The sequence below is a fragment of the Squalius cephalus genome (genome assembly GCF_949319135.1).
Source record: "Squalius cephalus genome assembly, chromosome: 9".
In the NCBI taxonomy this organism is placed as follows: Eukaryota; Metazoa; Chordata; class Actinopteri; order Cypriniformes; family Leuciscidae; genus Squalius; species Squalius cephalus.
Window position 1 is genome coordinate 1,631,542 of NC_137130.1, and position 26,916 is coordinate 1,658,457.

The 26,916-nt window shown below is 38.0% G+C and overlaps 1 protein-coding gene across 1 annotated transcript; it reads right to left on the reverse strand.

The window, feature by feature from the left end:
* Nucleotides 1-829: 829 nt before the first annotated feature.
* asmt (acetylserotonin O-methyltransferase) lies at nt 830-18,276 on the reverse strand. The gene is made up of 8 exons (XM_079881462.1): nt 18,143-18,276; nt 16,070-16,241; nt 14,772-14,901; nt 13,788-13,856; nt 9,667-9,785; nt 6,002-6,142; nt 4,325-4,447; nt 830-2,155 (listed from the first exon to the last, which is right to left on the reverse strand). Exons 1-8 carry the CDS (start codon nt 18,218-18,220, stop codon nt 1,944-1,946), a joined length of 1,044 nt encoding a protein of 347 aa, XP_079737588.1. The 5' UTR covers nt 18,221-18,276; the 3' UTR covers nt 830-1,943.
* Between the last annotated feature and the right edge of the window lie 8,640 nt (nt 18,277-26,916).

Genomic DNA, 26,916 nt, shown 5'->3' on the forward strand with positions numbered 1-26,916 from the left:
CACATCATGACTCTCATGTGATCCGGACAGACGGACATCTGTTATTCATCCCGCTTTAATAACACATCAAAAACTGCTTGTTTTGTTTCCTTTTATAAAACGCCTCCAGCGGGAACATCATTACATTGATCATTACAGTGTTACTCATAATCATCAACCTTTTATAATCAACATTTAAATTCATAAGTCCAAAAACTTGTCAGGCGATCAATTATGACAAAAACACCTCAAGCATAATACTAATATTTTAATCAAATCAAAAGCACAAATAGTGAGCTAGTTTTAAGGTGTGTTATGACATTTCATGCTCTTAGTTATTATAATTATGTTTATAATTACAGAATCACTTGAATCTTTTGTAGAGACAAAAATTCCAGAATGCATTGTGATTCATAAACAATTTATTTAATATTAAAGTCCCCATGTAGTCAATAATTTTATCTCTTAAAACTCATCTTTGATCACCAAACTGACATATTTAAATATTTATTCTTCTTGAAAAATATCTTGAATGTAACTCGACACCCTTGCCTCATTTAGTATGCGTGGTTCTATGAATATGCAAATGAGCCCCGCCTCCACTCACTCACTCAGCTCAGAGATCCACTGGTTGACGATCACACGTTGATCTGATTGGTTACAAGGTAGTTTGTGACGTCAGAAACACCAGCGATTTCAAAGCGTGTTTTTGAGACTGTCTTTGGTTCACTGCAGTTTTAAGGAGGAAATACTCAGCAATGCTGTCGACTTATGAATTTACACATGCTTTGTCTTAAAGCGTATTAATAACACCACATAGACACATAAACAACATTAAAAGCTGGATTTTCAACACAATCTTTTATTATGAATATTTGAAAATATTTTGTATGAATTCACCAGGTTTCACTTGAAATCCGGGTTGTGAAATTCAGATTATTTTGATTTAATTAGTGGATTTCAGGTCTCAAAATTCAAGGTTGGAAAATCTGAGAGTGAAAAAAAAATTATAATAATTGGCATAGAAACTATTTTCACACAGTAAATTTCACAACGAAAAATCAAATTTTATTTTCTAGAAAAAAAAAACTGAAATAGTATTTTCATGTCAATTTTATTTACAACTTGGAAAACTCATTTGTTACAATGTAACTGATAATGTGACACTATAAGAGTAAATCAACACAGTAAAAGTTCATCCATGACCTCTTACCTGAACACAGGTAATCATGGTAAACACAGGTAAAGCACGGTAAATATGAACACTGGGTAAAACACGGTAAATATGAACACGGGTAAAACACGGTAAATAGGAACACTGGTAAAAAACAGTAAATATGAACATGGGTAAAACACGGTAAATAGGAACACTGGTAAAACACGGTAAATAGGAACACTGGTAAAACACGGTAAAACACGGTAAATAGGAACTTGGGTAAAACACAGTAAATATGAACATGGGTAAAACACAGTAAATATGAACATGGGTAAAACACGGTAAATAGGAACATGGGTAAAACACGGTAAATATGAACATGGGTAAAACACGGTAAAACACAGTAAATATGAACATGGGGTAAAACACGGTAAATATGAACATGGGTAAAACACGGTAAAACACAGTAAATATGAACATGGGTAAAACACGGTAAATATGAACATGGGTAAAACACGGTAAAACACAGTAAATATGAACATGGGTAAAACACGGTAAATAGGAACATGGGTAAAACACGGTAAAACACAGTAAATATGAACATGGGTAAAACACGGTAAATATGGACATGGGTAAAACACGGTAAATATGGACATGGGTAAAACACGGTAAATATGAACATGGGTAAAACACGGTAGGAACACAGGTATGATGTCATTGATCAGTTGAGCACGTTCAGTGGCCTGAAAACACACGCTGTGCTTCATCTAATCTTCTCCAGGAAGAGTTTCTGGATATCAGTACTGGTTTATTTGCAGGCCAGGACGGCGTCGTAGATCTTGCCGGTGTTGTGGATCTGGACTCGGGAGAATCCGGCATCGGTGAGCAAGCGTGTGTAATCCGAACCCTTGCGCTCGCGACCCTCCGTCTGAACCAGCATGTTGAGCGAGTAAAGCTGAGCCGTCAGCGGGCCGCTGTTATCTTCATGAAGAAGAGCTTCGACCAACAGCACGCCTCCACCTGCACATCGGCACACAACACTCTCTCAATGCAGATTATTGTTATTTAATCAGTTCAGAGTGTGAAGTTCAGCTCTCAATGTTCAATACTCTGGGATTAAAGCGTCTGACAAACGCATACATGCAAATGTACTTCGTATTTTGATCTTAAACGTATTATTGCATAAACTGCTAATATAAATAAATGCACAATTTTTAAGAATGCATAATGCATATTCATACTTAATGCATAAAACCATAAACTCCAATAAACATATTTTACTGGACTGCACTGTTTTTAATGCCAATAGACAACGTTTTTATTCAGAGAAATGGATTTAAGAATGTATTTTAGAATGTGTGTCTTATATTTTAAAGACATTTAAGGTTAATACATTTCTTTATTCACTTTGGTTTCGCCATGAATATTACTACCACATAAGAGCTTCCTCCAACAACACGCCTCCACCTGTACATCAGCACACAATACTCTGGGATTAAACACTCTCTCAATGCAGATTATTATTATTTAATTAGTTCAGAATGTGAAATTCAGCTCTCAATGTTCAATACTCTGGGATTAAAGTGTCTGACAAACTCATAGATGCAAATGTCCTTTGTATTTTGATCAAGAACTTGAATGTATTAGTGCATAAACTGCTAATATAAATAAATGCAAAATTTTTAAGAATGCATATTCATAATTCATGCATAAAACTCCAATAAACATTTACTGGACTGCACTGTTTTTAATGTCAATAGACAACGTTTTTATTCAGAGAAATTTATTTAGAATGTATTTTAGAATTTTTGTCTTATAACTATTTTAAAGACATTTAAGATTAATACATTTCTTTATTCACTTTGGTTTCGCCATGAAGATTACCACATAAGAAGAAGAAGAGCTTGGACCAACAACACGTCTCCGCCTGCACATCAGCACCATCCTCTCTCAATGCAGATTATTATTAATATTTCATCAGAGGATTTCAGGTCTCAATATTCCAGATGAAGTAGAAGTGCTGTAAAGTCTACTTATAAATGCTATAACCAAAGCCTAACAGACTGACCATAACTTTTACATTTTTACAATAAAAAATATTTTATTTTTATACCATTTTCACAAATGAGGACGTTCCCTAAAAGAGGTTTTTAATTACTGTAATTTAATGGAACAATCGACCACGAAATCTCCGTCTGTCATTATTTAGCACGTGTGTGTGGTGAAGTGTGCCTTTACGAGGTGACAGTGAAAGCCTCATACTGCTGTCAGCGGATGAATTATATAACGAGCTTCTGGCGTTTGTGCGGGTGTTGTTTAGCGAGTTTTGTTTTCTTGACATTTGCTCATCTTTTTTATAGAGTCAAGAAGCAGCAGCCCTTCAGACATTAACACACACACACACACACACACACACACACACACACACACACACACACACACACACCATGTCAACAGATGAACAGGTGTGTATAGCACAGAACAACAGTGAACAGACACTTTCCCAGAAGCCTTTGCTTCAGACTCATTTCTCCTGTTCATTTTCTCCACAGAAATTCTTCTTCATATTTATTTCTGCTGCACGAACTAAATAAACCAGTGACAGATCAATCAATGGGTCCTTCACATCTTTAATGAGGCCATGAACTACTATCCCATAATGCATTGCAAATCGAGTAATTGAACTATTGACTTAAAGTCAATAAGTATAAGAATAAATTGCAAGAGTGAGTGAGTGTGTGTGTGTGTGTGTGTGTGTGTGTGTGTGTGTGTACCTGCTATACAGGACCGGTGTATCTTGATCAGCAGCTCCACACTCCTCTGGTCAGTCTGTGTGTGTCTGTGTGTGTGTGTGTGTGTGTGTGTGTGTGTGTCTCTGTGTGTGTGTGTGTGTGTGTGTGTGTGTGTGTGTGTGTGTACCTGCTCTACAGGACTGGTGTATCTTGATCAGCAGCTCCACACTCCTCTGGTCAGTCTGTGTGTGTCTGTGTGTGTGTGTGTGTGTGTGTGTGTGTGTGTCTGTGTGTGTGTGTGTGTGTGTGTGTGTGTGTGTGTGTGTGTATACCTGCTCTACAGGACTGGTGTATCTTGATCAGCAGCTCCACACTCCTCTGGTCAGTCTGTGTGTGTGTGTGTGTGTGTGTGTGTGTGTGTGTGTCTGTGTGTGTGTGTGTGTGTGTGTGTGTGTACCTGCTCTACAGGACTGGTGTATCTTGATCAGTAGCTCCACACTCCTCTGGTCCGTCCAGTCATGCAGAATCCGGGCCAGAATATAGAGATCGGCCGGCGGGAGAGCATCCTTGAAGAAGTCTCCTGTCAGAGACACACACACACACACACACACACACACACACACACACACACACACACACACACACACACACGGTTCACACCTGACAACAGCTGAAGAGGTGTGTGTACTTTATTTAAATAAAGTCCCCCAAACATGCATACAAACTTACATTCTGAAGTAATCATACCTCATGTTTTCCAGCACAAAAGAGGAAAAATAAACTTAATTCAAAGAGAAAATAAATATTAATTTTCTGTCCCCATCGGCTGACATTTGTTCTTGTTTTAAGCAAAAAAAAAACCACTTAATTTTGATACATTTTTCTCAAACCAAGTTTTAATATATTCAGTCATTTCGCTTCTCCAGTAAATGTATCTTGATTTAAGAATGTTTAGATATTTGGGTAAAACTTTAACAACAGTTCATGAATAATCATGTACTAATGAAGAGCGATCCACGAGTCATGAGGAATAACAGCGGCTGAACTTCATGTGTGATGGTCAATGCATTCATTCACATTTGGGGGACAGAACATGTATATTTATTTCCCTCTGAATTCTGTTTATTTTTCTCACCTGACAGATATTGATCTTGTTTTAAGCAGAAACTCACTTTTTGATTCATCAATTCACACACACACACACACACACACACACACACACACACACACACACACACACACACACACACACTCAGACTCATTACTCTCTCTCTCTCTCTCTCTCTCTCTCTCTCACACACACACACACACTCAGAAACACTCCCTCACACATACTCTCTCTTTCACACACACACACACACACACACACACACACACACACACACACACACACACACACACACTCACACACACACACACACACACACACACACACACACATATAGACACTCACACACTCAGAAACACTCACACACATATACTCTCTTTCACACGCTCACGCGTTCACACACACACACGCTCTCTCACACACACACACACACACACGCTCACACACATACACACACACACACACACACTCTCAGTCTCAACACTCTCTCTCACACACACACACACACACACACACACACACACACACACACACACACACACACACATGTACACAGAGAAACACTCACTCACACACACTCTCACTCTTTCACACACACGCTCACTCACACACACACACACACACACACACACACACACACACACACACACACACACACACACACACACACACACACACACACTCTCTCTCTCTCTCTCTCACACACACACGTACACAGAGAAACACTCACTCACACACACTCTCACACACACACACACTCACACACTCAGAAACACTCACACACACATACTCTCTTCTCTTTCTCACACACACACACACACACACACACACACACACACACACACACACACACACACACACACACACACACACTCTCTCTCTCTCTCTTTCACACTCTCACACGCTCACAAACACACACACACACACTCACACATTCAGAAACACTCACACACACACACACTCACACACTCAGAAACACTCACACACACATACTGTCTTCTCTTTCACACACACACACACACACACCTTCACAGAAGGAGATCCGCTGGTCCTGATCCGGCATGAAGTGCTGCTGGGATGTTCGCACGACCTTGGGAAGGTCGAAGATGGTGACGGTGGATTCGGGATATACGGACACACACTGTTTGGCCAGAGCGCCACTGCAGCCTGAGGGAACAAGTGTTACACACACATTAATATTCCTGAGTTCTGTCACACGCAACCATCTGGACCCTCACGCACACGTCCTCCCGCTCGCAAGTGTGTTTCAGGACAAGATGGTGTGTTATCCTCAAGGAGAAACTTCTCTCCGGACACTTTAAGGGATGAAACTTCACTTATTATCTTTCTTCTCAGAGATGCAAAAGAGGAATCAGTTTTGGTTCTTCAAAGAATCTTTTCAAAGATCAGTTCTTAAAAGAAGCGTTTTCCCACCGAACACCGACAGATGAAGTGTGTGAGAGTGTGTTTTACTGGCACAGATGAAGTGTGTGAGAGTGTGTTTTACTGGCACAGATGGAGCAGTGAGTCTCAGTTTAATCTCACGGCCTCATTAGCGCCGACACACACTCGACGTGTTAATGCCGTCTTGTCATCATTAGTTGTAACAACAGCAGCTCTACAGGTGTGTGTCTGATGATCAAGGCTTCCTCTCACACACACACACACACACACACACACACACACACACACACACACACACACACACACACACACACACACACACACACACACACACACACACACACACACACCTCTGCAAATCACTGCTGTCTGCGCAAATTGAGCGCGATTAAAACTGACAGAGACCTCATCTCTTGAATAATTGAAGGGAACACTTTCAAAGCACTTCGTGGAAGTAGAGGAAAGCTGGTGTGACATTTCAACACACACACACACACACGTTAGATTAGAGTCTTTTGTAAAAAACAAACAAACATGCTTCTTGTTTCTATATTTGAGAACTGATGTCTTCAGATGACGACAGATGTGTGGAAAAACATGTCAGGCTAATAGTAAAGACAAAACAACTTTGGTGGGCAATTTTTGGTGTCAGTAACATTTTGTTTAAAGAAATTAATAGTTTTATTCAGTAATAATGCTTTAAATTTGATCAAAAACTACAGTAAAGACGTGCTTGTTTCCAAAGTAAAAAAAAATAAATAAAAAAAAGAATGAAATTAAGACAAAATAATACTAAACCAAAATTCTCACAATTATTATTTAAAAAGCAATAATTATGACAATAATTAAGTTACAATTATTAATAAAGTCATAATGATGACAAAAAGTCTAAACTTTGGCATGATAAAACTAAATTATTACTTAAAAAGTTAAAATGTCATGATCAATTAAATAAAATCTAAATTGTGACAAAAAGTCAAAATTATTTTTGACAACATAATGAAAATAATCAACATAATGATGATTCAACATTTGATAATAGTAAGAAATGATTTCTGAAGGATCATGTGACACTGAAGACTGGAGTAATGATGCTGAAAATTCAGCTTTGATCACAGGAATAAATTACACTTTACTATATATTCACATAGGAAATGACTGATTTACATTATAATAATATTTCACATTTTTTACTGTATTTTTGTTTAAATAAATGTAGCCTTGGTGAGCAGAAGAGACTAGTTTCTAAAATATTTACAAATCTTACCGACCCCAAACCTTTGAACAGTAATGTGTATAATACTAATACAATATAGTAGTACATCACTGTTATTTAAGCATATTGTGCAATGTTAGTCCATATTTGACACCAATAATATGCAATATTTGATTTTAAGAACATTTTTGTTTAGCTTCTCAATAATGAGTGAAATCAGAATCAGCTCCACGGCTCCATCTTGTGGATTGTGTCTGCAAGCGCATGTAATAGTATGGCAAGCCGCTTTAACATTTAATCATTAAAACATAATAGTATCTATTTTCATGCTACTAGTACTTATTCTTTAGGTAAATAGATACAAATAGACGAGAACAGATGCTAAGTCGCTGTTTACACCTGGCCACTTCATGCGTTTTCTCAGATCGGATATAAATCCGATCTTCAGTTCCCGCGCTATATGCAGATTTAATGGAGATCACGTCATCGAAAGCAACTGATATGAGCTGCATTTTATTGATCATCAGCTAATTTCAAAATCAAAGACCGCAATAAGAGAGAGCGGCAACAACACTGGTAAGATCATTTAGTTTCTAGACTTTTAATGAAGAAGATCGTGTGTTAAGCGTCTCCGACTTACTTTCACTTTGACTTGCGATAGTTTGCACGTTGGCTTTATGAATAGATGCTCATCTGAGGTGATGTGTTGCAGTATCGCCGTCATATCTGGCTATAACATGATATATAGGATATAACACGCTCTCACACGTTTATTTTTTAGCATTGTTGGGAGGAGTGAAATTTACATATGTGGTTTCAACAACCAGATGCATTTACTCTTGTCTAGTTTCATCTGGAACGTGTCTCAGATCTCCTCCTGAAGTGGTTTGAGAGATCGGATTTAAATCCGTGTCGAATGCGTTTCGGAGGTAATTTACACCTGGTCTTTTCACGATCGGATAGCTATCAGTATCAGATCACAGAAAACGCATGAAGTGGCCAGGTGTAAACAGCCCCTAAATAGAGACTAGTATGTTTTAAGCATTTAATGTTAAACCAGCTTGCCATAGTGATAGAGATCATAATGTGAGAAGCGTCTTATACCTCAGAGAACACAGATGCATCTGATCGGTGACAGATCGAACGCGGTGATGACATTTAAAAAAAAAAAAAAAAAAAAAATCAACCCAGTATGATGGGTTAAATAAATAACCCAATTTGATGGGTACATTTAAAACAACATGTGTTCTGTCCTACATTTACCCAGCCCTTGGGTTGTTTTTAACCCAGTGTTTTTTGTGTGTGTATTCTTTAGGTAAATAGATGAAAATAGAAGAGAATATATCCTAAATAGATACTAATACGGTTTAAGGATTAAACGTTAAAGGCAATTAAAAAAAAAAAATTCTAAATACATTATAAATGTTAGAAATGTATTGCTAAAACACATCACAATGACTGTGAACTGTGAAGGACTGAATTGTGGAGTTAGACCGTTATAAACAGTTTTTCACCGTTGCTGTGTTCAGGATGTTTTGGGGCGGGGCTTAAACGGGGGCTCGATGACGCACTGGAGCCGCTGAGCTAGATAGACACACAGGATAGTTTTATAAACTTTCGGCGGAGACAACTGGGATTCACTGATAATCCGCTTTTACTGGTGAATGGGGTCGAACCGACTATCCCCGCCTCGGCGATCATCCTCCCGTCCCGCCGACAACTGGTGCCATGATCAGCATTGTGTGCCTGCAAGTGGGTGTGGTTTCAGCGCAGCCAGCGGACATGCCCCCAGCGGACACACCCCCAGCGGACACGGCCCCAGAGGACACACCCCCAGCAGACACGCCCCCAGCGTTTGAGAGAAGAGACCACTGCTCATTTTTTCAAGATTTTGATAGCTTATTTTATGTACTTGGCTGCTTTTTTTATCATTCAAATTTGTCTGGGTGGCTAATAACACATTTTTCTGTGGTGTGACAAACTCAGAACACAAACTTAATTTTGACTTTACAGGGACTTTAACCCAGCTTGCCATAGTGATACAGATCATCATGTGAGATGTGTCTTGTACCTCCGAGATCACAGATGCGTCTGAACGGTGACAGATCGAACGCGGTGATGACATCACGACCGCAGATGTTCCAGATCGAGTTCATGAGCTGCATGAACTTCACCATCTCCTCCTCAGACCTGACACACACACACACACACACACACACACACACACACACACACACACACACACACACACACACACACACACACACACACACACACACACACACACACACGTCAACGCTGCAGGAAATCATGCTCTTCCTCAGGGCAAAACACCTAAACATTCTTAAAGGTGCAGTGTGTGATGTTTAGCAGCATCTAGTGGTGATGTTGCGAATTACACCCAACAGAAGTTACGGTGGCCGACAGTAAAATATATCGTCGTCTGAGACAGCTGAGATTATCCAGTTAAGCAATGAGGTTTCTTTACAAAGATAAATTAAGAAATTAGGTTTACTTAATTGTTCAGTAAAACGATACGTTATTACACACACACACACACACACACACACACACACACACACACACACACACACACACACACCTGTACTGGAGAAAGAGCTGTAGAAATAAAGCTGACAACAATCCATCCAACTGAGCTCAGTCCGACTGAAAGGGTTTTGTAGATGCATGAAATATATAAACATCTAAACGAATATTTGAAACGCAAACGCAACATAAACAGAGCTTTCATGTAGAAATACGAACTGTATTATTTGGGAACCAGAAAACAAGATGCAGACGAATCCATTAAAATCCATATATATATATATATATATATATACATATATATATATATATATATATATCAATAAAAGTGACAAAAGCACATAACAAAATTACTAAAAAAAATTAAACTGAAATTAATATAAAAGCTAAAAATATATAAATAAAAGCTAAATCAAAATATCAATACAAACTCAAACTTTCAAGCTATAACCACCAAACTCGGCTCAGACCTTCAGACTGTTCTGACTCGGGTTGCTGTATCTTTTCTATTTGATCCGACTTACAGTTTTCGTTAAACAGACGATCAAAATTACAAACATCCCATAGACTTTCATTGAGGGGGTCAAGACTTTTGCACAATAAGACTTATTGTTTATTTAAAGGGATACTCCACTTTTTTTGGAAATAGGCTCATTTTACAACTCCCCCAGAGTTAAACAGTTGAGTTTTACCGTTTTCGAATCCATTCAGCCGAGTTTCAGATATTTAGAAGAGTATCAGTAACCAGACAGTTTCTGGTCTCATTGACTTCCATAGTATATATTTTTTCCTACTATGGAAGTCAATGAGACCAGAAATATCTGAAATTTCGAAAACGGTAAATCTCAACTGTTTAACTCTGGGGAGTTGTAAAATGAGCCTATTTCCCAAAAAAGTGGAGTATCCCTTTAAGCTACCTATCACTAGTATAGCTTAACGACTATCCTAGGACAACATGTTAAAACATGCTAATAACATGCTAATTTATGCTAGCAATGTGTAAAAACATGCTAGTAACATGTTAAATCATGGTAGCAACATGTAAAAACGTGCTAATTCATGCTAGCAATGTGCTCATTATGCTAGCAGCAAGATAGAAGTGTGCTTAATCATGATAGAAACATGCTAGCAAAATGCTAATTCATGCTAGCAACATCCTCGAAATGTGGTTCAATGCTAGAAATGTTAAATCATGCTAGCAACGTGCTAAATTATGCTAGAAACATTTTAAAACATGCTAGCAATGTGCCAATTCAAGCTGACAACGTGTTCAATCATATCAGAAACACATTTAAGCATGTTGTTAACACTTTTTTAAAAATAATTTAACATGCTAATTCATGTTAGTAAAGTGCTAATCATGATAGCAACATGCTAGAAATGTGGTTCTATGTTATCAATGTGCTAATCATGCTAACAACGTGTTAAATCATATCAGCAACAGGTTTTAGCATGTTGTTGCAATCCATGTTAAATCATGCTAGCAGCAAGCTAATCATTTAACAAACATGCTAGAAATGTGGTTCTATGTTAACAATGAGCTAATCATGCTAGCAACATGCTAGAAATATGGTTCTGTGTTAGCAATGTGTTAAATCATGCTAACAACGTGTTAAATCATATCAGCAAAAGGTTTTGACATGTTGTTAGTAATTTTTGACATAATTTAACGTTAATCATGCTAGCAATATGCGAATCATGATAACAACATGTTAACAACATGTTAAATCATCCTAGCAAAATGCTAATCATGCCATCAACATGTTAAATCATGTTAGCAACATGCTAACAATGTGTTTTTAAGTAACTTCAAACTTTCAGACAAGGCTTTGACAAGCTAATATCAACATTTGTTCACAAACTTTTTAACCCTCTGGTGCTCTTCGTGAGTCAAAAATGACAGATGGTTTTTTTTTTGTCAATGAAATGAATGTACTATATTTTAGTTTGATAGTGTGTTTTTATATCTAATACTTTGTATTTTTTGGGCGATTTTTTTATACTAAATTATATTTACGCTGTATTTATAATCCATTTATTCACTTTTCGAGCATAGACTTGTAAACTTAATTTCCAACTTAAACTGTGGTAAATCTTGAATGCTTTCAGACTTAAGTTTGATCTTTTTTCAAAGACTACACTTGGCAGATCATTGCTGAAGTGAAAAAAAAAAAGTTTAAAATAGTGAACTTAAAAAACATAACAGAATTCTATGTGTACTGTTATGAAAAGTGCACAAAAATACTATTTTCAATATTTTTATGAAATATATATTTTCAAAATCACGTTTTACTCTAAAACTACAAGAAAATCAAAGCCATAAATCTAAACAAGCTGTGTTCCAAATTTGAGCTTGATATCCCAAAACATGAGCTTTCAGTGAGAGTGTGTTCGGCTGCAGTACCAAACGCTTCCACTAGAGGACATTCGTCTCACATTCGTTTCCAATGCGCTCGTTTCTGACCGCGAGGAGCACAAGTGTGACTATTATTTACAGGACCATTTAACCTTTTCGAATCATGTCCATGATTTTTTTGTGTGTTCACATAGCAAGTGCCAAAACGTTTACGAAGTTTCGTACCATTCCGATGAATTGTAATAAATATGTAATAAATAAATAAATAAATAAATAAACGTACAATTTTTCAGTCAAAAATGACAGAAGGACAGTGTGTGTAAACGAACGTCTCGTCCAGCAGCTCTGGCTTGGTTCTGGTCTGAGACCCATCGCCGCTTTGATCCATTCCGCAACATCGACCCAAATGTCAAGCTTTTCATAGGAGAGTCGCCGAGGGTTTGATTAGCTATAGCCACAGTCTAACCTCGAGTGTTAGCCTTGACTTCACACACTCTGAAGTTCAGCAGGAGCCGCCGGCGCTCTGGAGAAGCTCTGAACTCAACAACCACTGTGTGTTTGTCCTGGAAACACACACGTCTCTGAGGAGAACCAACGATCAGACGGTGTTTGTACAGTCAGCTCGCCCCTCGCTAAAATAAACTCCCTAGCAACCATCCAGAACATCATAGCAACACCTTAGTAACCGCATTGTAATCTATTAATATTATAACTACTTCCAACATTCTTATTCTTGACTCTAGTTCTGACTGTTACATGAGTGTCTGATGCTGATTGTGCTGCACATGGAGGATGTGTGTGTGTGTGTGTGTGTGTGTGTGTGTGTGTGTGATTCAGACAGATCTTGAGGACTGATCATGTGTTCAGTTCTGCTGATGATGTGTCACAGAGACTCAGAGCTGCTGCATTATGGGATGCTTTGAGCTCCGATCTGAAGACTTCAACTGACAGAACTACACTGGGGGAATGACAACAAAGCCTACACACACACACACACACACACACACAATCACAAAAATGTACACACACACACAGACACACTCACATACATACAAACACACGGCTCACAAACACTCACACACACTCAAACTCAAACACACACGGCTCTCACACGCGCATATACACACAAACACTCACACTCAAACACACACGGCTCACACACACACGCACACACACACACAAACACTCACACTCTCTCTCTCACACACACACACACACACACACACACACACACACACACACACACACACACACACACACACACACACACACACACACACGGCTCTCACCTGTACAGGGCTTCAAAAAGGTCTTTGGAGTTCGTCCCAAAAGCTTTCTCATACTGGTTCTTCCCGTCTCTGAGGAGGAAAAGTCACGACGACGAAGAAGAAGAAGAAGAAGAAGAAGAAGAAGAAGAAGAAGGTTTTCAAACAGATCCAGGAGTTTATTTCTGTTTATTTCTCTCACTTTACTGACACTCACTCAACATTGACTTAATTAATGTTCCTGATTCAGTGACGTTATTCTACAGAAATAAGAGTTTGTCTTAAAAATATATATTTTTTCTTAATGGAACAGTTTATTGAACCTTTAACAAAATATAAAAAAAGTTTGCATGTGTTTTTTGTTGAGTATTATATGTGATACATCAAGCTTTTATGACTCATACAGTCTGATATAGTGAGAATATGCAGGAATAAACAGCTCAAAGGCCCAAACTGAGCAAAAATATGCATTTTTTTGCAGATGCTGATATTTATATTTATATGGACAAAAAGTAAGATGAAATTGTTATGCTGGTAATGTACTGTAAATCAATGAGATCTTTATAAAAGTACAGCAGATACTTACATAAACTGCATATAAATATCAATATCTGCCGATTATATGTCTTAGTAAGATTATATTTAATGCTTAGTTTTATGATTAAATCTCTGTAGTTTTAAAACATATAATGCAATGCAATACAAAGCCTGATGATTCAATTTCATACTCATGATTTTTCTAAAAAAATATATTATCAAGTAAATCGAAGTTGCTTCAGTCCAGTTTAAATATTACTAACAATATCAAAGTTATTCTTATACGTTTACTTGATAAAAATCAGATTTAAAGACACGAGAAGCATGAGCTGAAGGAGGACGCTTGTACAATTAAAGACTTTTACCTGATAAAACAGTGTAAACTATCAGTCAGACACAGGAGGACTGGAGAGATTGATCATTTCGAGGCCTTATGAATATGAATATGCACAGATATGAGTGTTTTCTCACCGCACGGCGTCGGTCAGGTAATGCCAGCACAGGTAGATGGTTCTGGAGCTGTACTCTATCGAGTGATACAGAGACTTCGGGCTGGCCTTGGTCAGAAACACGCGGGACATTTCTGTGTTACTGTAGAGAACTAGTAAAGATGTGGAGAAAAGACAATTACTCATAATACACTTACATTCAGCTGTAAAATATTAAAGCACTGAGGACTGAGGAGCAGCGCCTTATTCTGCAAGGGGGATGCAGACTTATGAGCAGAACTGTAATTTACTAAAGATATAAAGTCTTATTTTCTGAAAGATTTAGGGTTGTGAAACGATTAATCGCATCCAAAATAAAAGTTTGTGTTTACATAATATGTGTGTATAATTATTTTGTATATGTAAATACAGACACATGCATGTATAAATTTAAGAAATATTTGCATATATATTTATATGTAATTTATATATATAAACATATATATATATAACACATTATTCTAAATTATATACATGCATGTGTATGTATTTATATATATATAATATATATATATATATATATATATATATATGAAGAGTTCAGATGCAAAAGCCTCTAAGTGCCATCTGAAATTTTCTTCTAGAATGATAATTTTTATAAAGCTTGTATATTTAAGTTCAGTAATTTCACTTAAAATGTCAATTAATAGGTAATTTTCATTGCCATTTAAGTGAAATAATTGAACTTAAATATACGAGCTTGATAAAAATTATCATTCTAGAAGAAAATTTCAATATTTTTTTTTGTCCACATAAAATATAAATATCAGCATCTGCAAAATATTGCATATTTTTGCCCCATTTGGGCCTTTTAATAAAATGTTGCTATTTTTTCCTCCATATTCTCACTATATCAGACTGAGTCATAAAATCCTAATGTATCACATATAATAGATAATCAACAAAAAACACATGCAAACTTATATCTATCTATCTATCTATCTATCTATCTATCTATCTATCTATCTATCTATCTATCTATCTATATTTATAGTTAAAGGTTTAATGAACTGTTCCATTTAAAATAAATTGATTTTTTTCTGAACATTATTTCATATGTCAGGGTCACTGCTGTTATCTGATTTCTGCTTCACCAATAATGTGGAGCGAAAGACACCTGAAGTCGACATTTAATAAATTGTGGTGAAAGTGTCAGTACATATTATATGTAATTAATTCTCCGATTTTCACATGATGATCAGCTTGAAGAGGTTTCGTTTTTCCAGCGATGTGCCTGTGACTGCAGACTGAGCTGCTATAATACAGGTGTGTTTGCGGTACCTGGTCCGTCAGGGTGTGTGTGTGCGTTCAGAAGCTCCAGGCCGACACATGCGGACAGCAAGCGTTCAGTGCCGTCCTCACTGGTGCTCAGACACTCGGACAGCTGAGACGCAGACATCGCAGACTCGTTCAGAAGCTCAAACACTCCCAGCTCACAGGCAGAGAACAGGGTCTGACGATGACACACACACACACACACACACACACACACACACACACACACACACACACACACACACACACACACACACACACACACACACACACACACACACACACACACACACACGCTCTTCCTCAGGAACACACAAAACACCTAAACATTCTTAAAGGTGCAGTGTGTGGTGTTTAGCGGCATCTAGTGGTGATGTTGCGAATTGCAACCAACAGAAGTTACGATGGCCGACAGTACAATGTATCGTTATCTGAGACAGCAGAGATATCCAGTTAAACAATGAGGTTTCTTTACAAAGATAAATGAAGAAATTAGGTTGACTTAACTATTCAGTAAAACGATATGTTATTGTGAATATTATTATAACTTGTTCATCATTGTGTCAGTGTTTTATTCGCTGACATTAGCTAGGTTCTTTACACGAAGAACAACATAGAGACGAAACGCGTTTGTGTTTAGGGCTCCTGTAGAAACATGTCGATGTAAGGCGACGTGTGTGTAGAGAGAAATGGCTCATTCTAAGCTAATAAAAACATAGCGGTTCATTAAGGTCTTTATACACCACTGAACACTTATGTATTGTATTCCTGTGGTCTCACCCCAAAACGTCACATACTGACGCGTCTTGACCATATGGCAACATACGACGAAAAGGGTACCCCTAAAACGTCCATATGTGACGTTTTGGGTTATGGGTAGGTTTAGGTATGCGTTAGGGTACCGCTAAGAGGCGCTGCTGGTGCGCTTATGTCTTCGTCTCATATGGACGTTTTAGGGGTACCCTTTTCGTCGTATGTTGCCGTATGGTCAAGACGCGTCAGTATGTGACGTTTTGGGGTGAGACCGGGCTGAAATATTACACAATGCACCTTTAAATCAAGGAGAAGCAAAATGAATGAAGATGTGAAGTCTTGGTTTAAATGAGTTGATGCTTAAAACAAGACACAATATGAGCTAATGAGGTCAGAAAAATAATCTTGTTTTCCTTTTGAATGAAGTTAATTTTTCAGATATTTGTTCTCAGTACTTCATACTCTCTCATCTGAAACTGATTTAATTATCATTTTCTAATTGTGTAATACAGAATTTGACATCCTGTAGTCTGACGTGTTTTATGTGCTCATATTTATTTGATTTAAATTCACGTCAGCGTTTTTTTTAAATACTAGAAAAGACAAAAAGTGGTAATGAATAGTGACCGCTTATCTAAAACATGCACTTTTATTTGTAGAGTTTAATCTAAAATGTTGAAAGAAGTTGTTTATTGGATCAAAAAAGCAGTCAAAATATGTTTTATGTTTTTGAAAGGCTGCATTTATTGAATCAAAAATACAGTAAAAATTGTGAAATATTATTCCAATGTAAAGCTGTGAATATATATTAAAATTAAATGTATTTCTGTGATCAAAGCTGAATGTTCAGCATCATTACTCCAGTCTTCAGTGTCACATGATCCTTCAGAAATCACTCTAATATGAGGATTTGATGATCAAGAAACATTTATGTTTATTATCAGTGTGATAGATTTTATTTTTCAGGATTCTTTGATGAATAGAAAACAACATTCAGCAAAATCCTCATATTAGAGTGATTTCTGAAGGATCATGTGACACTGAAGACTGGAGTAATGATGCTGAACATTCAGCTTTGATCACAGGAATAAATTACACTTTACTATATATTCACATAGACAACAGATGATTTACATCGTGATAATATTTCACTGTTTTAACAGTATTTTGGATCCAATAACTACAGCCTTAGTGAGCAGAAGAGACTCTTTCAAAAATCTGAATTTTTCCAAACTTTTGACCGGTAGATCAACTCATGTAAATGTAAGACATGTTACGATCTCAATGAAAGTTGCTTTGGACAGAAATGTTCACATCGGCCTTTACCTTCGACACCAGGAATCCCTCCATGTAATCCAGGATCTTCCTCGGATACAGCTCTTGGTCAGTAGTGGCCATGTTCATCAGCGTTTGCTCCGTTCTGTGTGAGAAACACTGAGCGCACGGCTTTACGCAGAGACCTAATCAGATTAGACGGATTATACACGTCCAGATTGAATGGACACAGAGAAGGGCTTTTAATTCAGACCTCAACATTTATTACTCTGAAAGCAATTAAAGCTGCTTACTCGTTAAACAACAGGATCATCCAGAACCAGAAAAACACCATATAACAGTCAACATGAAGACTGAAGTTTGTTCTAACATATACATTCTTCCTCAGTGTTTCTGTCTCGTTTTCCAGCACAAATATCTAAACATTCTTAAATCAAGATACATTTACTGGAGAAGCAAAATGACTGAAGATATTAAGCCTTGTTTTCTGAAAAATTAATCAAAATGAAGAGAGTTTATGCTTGAAAATCTGCCAGTGGGGTCAGAAAAATACACAAATAGTTTGAGTTTAAGAATGTAACTTTTCAGAGAATAAGAATGTAAACGTATCTTGATTTGAGATGGTTTATATTGGAATACAAGACGAACATCATTTTTTCCTGTAAAAATATTATAAGTAAAAAAAAAAAAAAAAAAAGTAGAATATTGTGGCATTTTGCAGTCAAATATTCTTGCATGAAATAAAAGTTAAAGGGGTGGTATAATGCAATCATAATACAATCATTTTAATACAATAATTATTGTATATGAGCTGTATATCTCAGCAGGACTTTTTCAGTATATTGTATTCAGTAGATCTCTACATGTTCTGTGTCCAGCCCCTCTGCCTGAGGTACTTGTAAGTGTTTTAAAGGGTTAGTTCACCCAAGAATGAAAATTCTGTCAGTAATTTCTCTCCCTCATGTTGTTCCAACCCCATAAGACTTTCATTCATCTTCAGACACAAATTAAGATATTTTTGATAATCATCGAGATCTGCCATCCCAGAAAAGTTTTTTTTTAACCACCTCCCCCCAATATTCGGGTGAGGGAGCCCTCTGATGGTCAAAGGAGGGAATCGCGGAGTTCGTCTCTGTGACAAGCAGCTTCACATCAGCTCATCTGTCATTTTATCACTGAAGCAGTTTTGAAGAGTTTGTCTTTTCATATTTGTGGACTGAAAGCGCTGAAGATGTTTCGCTCTGTTTTCTTCTGTCTGTGTTTCTGGCGTCTGGATGGTGAGTTTTAAATCTGCACACACACACTGCCAACACATATTTATGTCCAAATACCATGTAAAAGTGGATTTTGCATAATAGGTGCCCTTTAATTCCCTCTCTGTGCTGATGCTCCCATACAGTAACATTACACATGAGAACAATTCATCCACTCTGTTCTTGAATCAATAACGCTTGCATGTGCAATAACTTTGGTTGATGCTTTCTTGTCAAAGTATAGCAGTTCCAGCTTAAGCCAACTTCTAAATTTTAAAAATCTCAAACTTCTGTGTTTCTCTGTTTCTCTGGCCTCGACCACAGCATGAACCCTTTCAGCGGTCGGCTCAATCCCCTTTCTGAGACCAGCATTCCCATGAACTTCATATTGTGTTATTGTTGAGTGTCAATCCACAGTTTAAGAGCCTCTGCTAAACTGCATGTAGTCTCTCATATTATTACACAGCCTCACCTTGTTGTGTGATTTAATAAGGCATGTGGTGTTTATGTGGAACGTTGGAATCCATAGCGGTTGAATATTAATCATATTTTCATATCAGAGAACTCTTCGATCTCCATAAAGCCATTAGAGAAACTCTGAAATCAGTCTGAGATGAGAAACAATCGAGACATTTAAAGGGACACTTCACCCATTTGCATTAAGCTTTGCATTGTTAGAAACCCAGTCATACTATTGAATGGTCATGCAACATTTTTTCATTTTCCCCCGAGACGAGAGAAATCTGTATTTACCTCTTTACACTTCCTCCTACAATGACGCAAAAATCGTCATTTTGCGTCATTGTAGGAGGAAGTGTAAGAGGGGGGGATTTCTGTTAAGACTACAAGCACTAGATCCACCCTTTCAAACCCGCCCATAGGGGGTTGGACCTAATGCGCTAACAGACCTATCACAGATCAGTGCGAGTGCGTTTGATTTCAACGGCAGAAACCTGCAGAAAACAGGGACGAAGAAAGCTGAGTAGTAGGGGTTACCATGCTCTATTTCCCGGACATGTCCGGCCGTCGAGATCGACAAAAATGTCCGGGATTCAGCTTTTGCTTTCTGCGGTCGCCATCCATTGTTTACATGCTCACCTTTTGTTTCAATCTAACTGAATTCACCCCGATTGGTGAATCTGAATTTAATGTTTACATGAATGCTAAACAAGTGATCGGTTGATTTGTGTTTTAACATTGCTAAGAAAATACCCGCACCTCCGTGAGAGATAGCCCATGAGACCGGTGCATCTCACAGGCGCGCTCATCAGTAATCACAGTAATACAGGGAGCAGGACGAGGCTAGCGCCGCGGGAGAAAGACGCGAGGCCGGTGGCGTGATCGGTTGATGTGTGTTTTACCATTGCTAAGAAAATACCTGCTCCTCCGTGCGAGATACGAGAACAGTGCCTCACAGGTGTCGGTCGTCAGTGATCACGCCACCGGCCTCGCGCCGTTCTCCCGCGCCCCTCAGCCTCGTCCTGCTCGCCACAGTAAACATGATGAATGGCGACTGTAGAACGCAAAAGCCGAATCCCGGACATTTTGGGCAAACTCGTCACGGAGACTCACTCGTAGCCTAGCCTTGCCTTGTTGTTTTTGTTTTCAACTGCGCAGCGCTGTCTTACCGGTAGGCGTGGCTTGGGAGTGGCCTTGTAGGGCAGCGAAGCAAGTGCATTCTGGGAGTTGTTGTCTTTCATCCACATAAGCCAAAAATACATTTTCTGGCTTTTCTCAGTCTAGAAAGCTCCAAATTCAAAAATAATTTCACATTTCTTCTACATAAATGACCCACTTTCAATACACATTCATGTCTCCACGGGTGAAATGACCCTTTAATAAGAAATGAACAAGTTAGAGGAGAGAGCAGAGCCAAACACTCACAGAATCTCATGACAAGATCAAACTGTTACTTTAGATATATTTATCATGTTATGGGTCAGTTCATTTCTGTGGAAAATTATGTCATTGATCTAGAGGAAGTTGAGGTGTACTGGAGCTCAAAGTGACAAAGTTAAGAGCGTGAAACAATGAGTTAATAAAGAGCTAGATGTTCACATGCATCAACACTTAAGGATGTGGTTGTTTTAGATGTTGGTGGAGTTTCACTTTATTTTACTACAGAGCAGCTTCACATCAGCTCATCTGTCATTTTATCACTGAAGCAGTTTTGAAGAGTTTGTCTTTTCATATTTGTGGACTGAAAGCACTGAAGATGTTTCACATCGTTTTCTTCTGTCTGTGTTTCTGGCGTCTGGATGGTGAGTTTTAAATATGACTTTGGTTGTTTCTCTTCTGGTACCATGTAATAAATTACAGGTTAAATTAGACAGAGAGGATTTAACATTCACTGTTATTCTCATATAGAAATAATTGAGCTGTGATTTTACTGTGAGATCAAGTTTGAATTCAGGTCTAAACTCAGTTATTAGCGTAGGCAGAAATAGCGGGGGTCAGGACCCGATCTCAGGGTTTCCCCCTAAAAATATCAGTAAAAACCAAGCTGTGTATTGGAAATAATATAATAATATATACTCAAATAACTGTGTAAGTAGTAAAACAGTACAAACGCAAATGAGGTAAAACAAAAAGTTCAGAAACATTGAGTCCTCACTCCCTTCCCTCACAGCTTTGATCAGCAGACAAACATAATGATTCATGAGTGACGGGTTTTAGCGCGATAAGAAATCAGATTTTGAACGTGTTTATCGTGCAATTTATACGCGAAAATTAGTTTTTACGTGCATATGATACGCACTTTATTGTGTGTAATAGGCTCACACACGCACCCCACAACAAGCATTAAGTGTTGTCTATAGCACTACTTGAACAGGATTGGTTTCTCAAATGATAAACCACTAATCCTAACCAAACGTATAATACATACGTACCCCACACCACTACTAAACCTACCCTAAACCTAACCATGCGTATCATATGCACATAAAAACTCATTTTCGCGTATAAATTGCACGATAAATATAGAGACGCATTTAGTGTGACTGCGTTGGTATATTCAAGTGATCACAATGCCAGGGTTTCCTAAATATAAGTTACATGGTAAAGAGTGGGAGAGTCTCTAACTCTCTAAACGTGAATTACACCTGTGGAGGGAGATGACGAAGGCTCTTAGTTCATATAATTGTAACTCTAAAAAATACAACTCACTGTTTGTTCACAGTTGAAATCAAAACTGAATATGAAACTATATGATCCTGTCCTGCATCAGGACATCTTTTACACTTCTGTCTGAAGTTAAACTGCAACACGAAGGAAAGCGCATTATTGCTGTTAATTCTTTGTTCACAGTTTTGACTGTCGTTGTGTCTGAACAAGCGTGAAATACCTGATAATTTCGTTGCTTATTCAGTTCACTTTTTGCATTACTTATTCTGACTGTTGACATTAAAATGTTCCATGTGTTTTTCCGAGAGTATCGGTTCATTTCTTGATTGCCATTTTGACAGTGTCTGTCTGGGTATTTTAGTCATATCTGCTAACATTTCTTTCATTTTTGCCCTAGTTTTCCTGGGGAATTTATCTATTTTTATATTATTTTATCATCATTTTGTTTTAATGAGTTAAAAAATGGCATTATCAACCTTAATTGGCATGGCAATAAAATTATATAACATTATATTTATAGCTTCAGGAAGGGAAGAGGATGTATGGACCAGATATTTGCTTTGCGTAACATCATAGAGCAGTGCTTGGAATGGAATACACCCCTCTACATCAACTTTGTGGACTTTAGGAAGGCCTTCGACAGTGTCCATCGACACACCCTCTGGAAGATACTGCAATTCTATGGAATACCATCAAAGATCATCTCAATCATAAAAACATTCTATGAACATTTTAAGTGTTGTGTCATTATGGGAAATCACCTCTCTGAGTGGTTTCCTGTGCAGTCCGGAGTGAGACAAGGGTGCATCATCTCCCCTATCCTCTTCCTGGTCGCCATAGACTGGATCACAACCAACACCATAGCAGACAGACCCAGAGGCATCCAGTGGACTCTGCTCTCCCAGCTGGAAGATCTTGACTTCGCCGACGATCTTGCTCTCCTATCAACCAACCAGTACAACATGCAGGCTAAAACTGATAGGTTGAACAACTTTGCCAGTCAAGTTGGGCTCAGTATTAACACCTCCAAAACACAAGTGATGTGTGTCAACTCCATCCCCACAGCACCCATCCTTGTTAATGAGGAACCACTTGAGTGTGTGGAAAATTTCACCTATCTGGGCAGTCTCATCAGTAAGGACAGTGGGGCATCTAAAGATATCAAAGCAAGGCTCGGAAAGGCTCAGGGTGCCTTCTCCCAACTCCGCTCTATATGGAGATCAAAACAATACAGCCTTAAAACGAAGATGATCCTATATAACTGTAATGTAAAGTCTGTTCTGCTGTACGGTTCAGAGAGCTGGCCAGTTATCAAAACTGATATGAGGAGAATGGAAGTGTTCCATAATGGATGCCTCCGACGAATATGCCAGATATTTTGGCCTAATAAGATCTCAAACAATGAATTGTACAAGAAAACGGGAAGCTGGAGTATCACCAAGGAGATTACACGAAGACGCTTGAGATGGCTAGGACACGTGTTAAGGATGGAGCAGGACAGCATCACAAAAGTTGCCCTAAGATGGACACCACCTGGTAAAAGAAAACCAGGGAGACCCAAAACCACCTGGCGCAGAACTGTGACACAAGAGCTGGAACAGATGAACCTGTCATGGGGAGAGGCCCAACATGCTGCCAGGGACCGAATACAATGGAGAGTGCTCATTGAAGCCTTATGTCCCATAGGGGATGAAGAGAAATGATGATGATGATGATATTTATAGTTAAAGTTTTGGGTGTTTTTTTTGTTGGGCTTTTGGGCTGGAAATCGTTCTCCCGATCTGGGAACGCTGCCGGTGGAGAGAACAAAGTTCTTCAGTCAAGGCTATTTTATTCACTTTAAACATCAGATGAAGAGGTTATTTTCTCATTAATACAGACGATGCTGAGTCATTTATAAATTAGTCATGATAAAAAAGAAATTGATAACAGATGTATTTTTCCATGAGTCTGCTATGTTAGCGATTATAGCATTAGCTTGTTTAATATCATAGTTTATTGGATACAACTACAACTAAGGCAAACAAACAGCGCTGTTTTCAGTTGTTTTCTTATGTGAACATGCGCCAATACCCTGACAATTTTCAGACTTAAAAATGTTTAAAGTCTACGAGCCTCTGCATGTTGTCTCTGATCAAGTGTCTCCCCAGCAAACACAGAACGTTGGCACAACGTACCCAACCTTCTAACAACGTTTTAACAACATGGCCAAAAGGTTGCTATAACTACGTTGTGTGGTGAAGGTTGATACAGCGTTGACACAATGTTGACATTAAACCACCGTTCAGGGCCATTGCTTAAGGTTGTGCCAACGGTGTCTTGACAACCACTGGACGACATATGTAGTCGTCACTGCCCTGAAGCGCGAAAATCAGCCTTTTAAATTTCACCGGACCATTGGGCCGTCTCTCATTCTTCATCGAGGATATGTGAGAATTGCGTTTAATTAACTTCAGCTAAATAAGATACGTAATTAATCAAAGAAAACCTACTACTTCTTTGTCTAATGTGACATTTTTTTTAACATCATCTGGTCAGGAATGACAAATATTTAACTTTATGCCAAAAGTATGAAGCCAAAATGACTTTAATGATGAGTAACTGATTTCAGCTCTCATTGAACAGGCAGCGATGCGTAGCCTACTTGTTGCACGGTAATGTTTTACTTTTTTTTTTTTTTTTTTTTTTTTTTGGAAATGCACAGAGAAAAAAAAAATGTTAGTAACTGCTCGCACACCTGTTTATATTTTCCTTTGATTTGTCGTCTCATTCGTTTCTTTGCCAGATTTTCGCATGTTTGCTCATGCTAGTTAGTCCACTCCCTGTATAATATGTTTGTTTGTTTGTTTTCTTCTCACAAATGTATGACTTTTGGAAGTGCAATTTGATTACCATATGCAGTTTTGATAAAGTTGAATTAGCTAACCTTCTATGTCATTTTTACTCTTCAAAGTGTACACTTGCAGGTGTTGATTATAATGAATTTACTGTTTGGCCCATAAATAATAATAAGGATAAACAATATTTAAAAAGTATATTATTATATAACATATGACTAATTAAAAATTAACCACAAAACATAACTTGCTACATGGGGGATATCTATAGGCCTATCTAGCATAAAAAAATAAATTTTCAGAACGTCGTCTCTCAGTTGCTGAATTTCGCGTAGTGTTGGAAACTCAGAATCGAAGACCAGGAGACTTGGTTCTTTCTTCAGCAGGATTCTTTATTGAGAACACGAGCTGTTGGTAGCTGCAGTCACCAAGTCTAACTCAGGGAACGTTCTCTTACAATTTATATACATTTAGGGGCAGGAACTAAAACTTTGTGATGAGACAGGTTTAGGAACCTGTTCTAGACTGAGAGTGTTGCCACTCCTAATCCACTCAGCACATCTATTCATATGCTGAGACCCGAGTACAGGACTGGCAGGACTCTCTTGCTAAAACACAAGCTCCAAGAGCCATTAAGAGCTTTCAGGAGAAAACAGGAATTGCAACTTTGCTGAGCAGAATCATTATCTTAACATCACGGTAAAGAATATTGTATTTAGCTTTTAAGGCTATGTATGGAAGCATATTTGAAATAGATTCTTAAAATTTGTTATTCTTCAGTAGCAATGTTGCTACAGCCCTGTCGCGTCTTACAATTCTACGTTGTTACAATGTTGCGAGCACGGAGACAGCGACGTTGCCACAGCAGAAATGCAACGTGCCACAGACGTTGCCACAATGTAAATGTGTTTGCTGGGTCTTGGTTTGGAGCAAGTATAATAATATCATCAGAGATATTCCCTCAGTACGAGCGCTGATGAAACTTCATGTTGATTTTGCTCTGTTAGAATAAGGAGCTCGTCTGGAGCTGGAATTGGATTCTGGTCTCAAATTATTGCTTTATTTGCCTGCCTTGAATCCAAGCATTTGCTCACAATGGTATCTCATAACTGATTATCTTAGTCAGCTCTGAGGTCACAGTCTTTATCAGCTCGTCTGAGACATGTGAGAAACTGTTGCACCGTTTCAGTGTTTTTGTTTGAGCGTCTCACTAATGCAGTGTTTACTCTGAATAAAGTGAGCATTTAGAGTGTCACAGCAGTGGTGTAATCCATAGTGGATGAATATTAATCATAGGAAAATATCAAAGAACACTTTAACACTTTTAACACGTCATGGGTCAGTGTTTACTATGCTTGAAGTTGAGGCGCACTGGAGCTCAAAGTGTCAGAGTGTGAATTATCAGAAATAAAGAGCTAGATGTTCATGCATTAACACTTATAGATGTGCAGTTATTTTAGATGTTGGTGGAGTTTCACTTTTACTACAGAGCAGCTTCACATCAGATCATCTGTCATTTTATTACTGAAGCAGTTTTAAAGAGTTTGTCTTTTCATATTTGTGGACTGAAAGCGCTGAAGATGTTTTGGATTGTTTTCTTCTGTTTGTG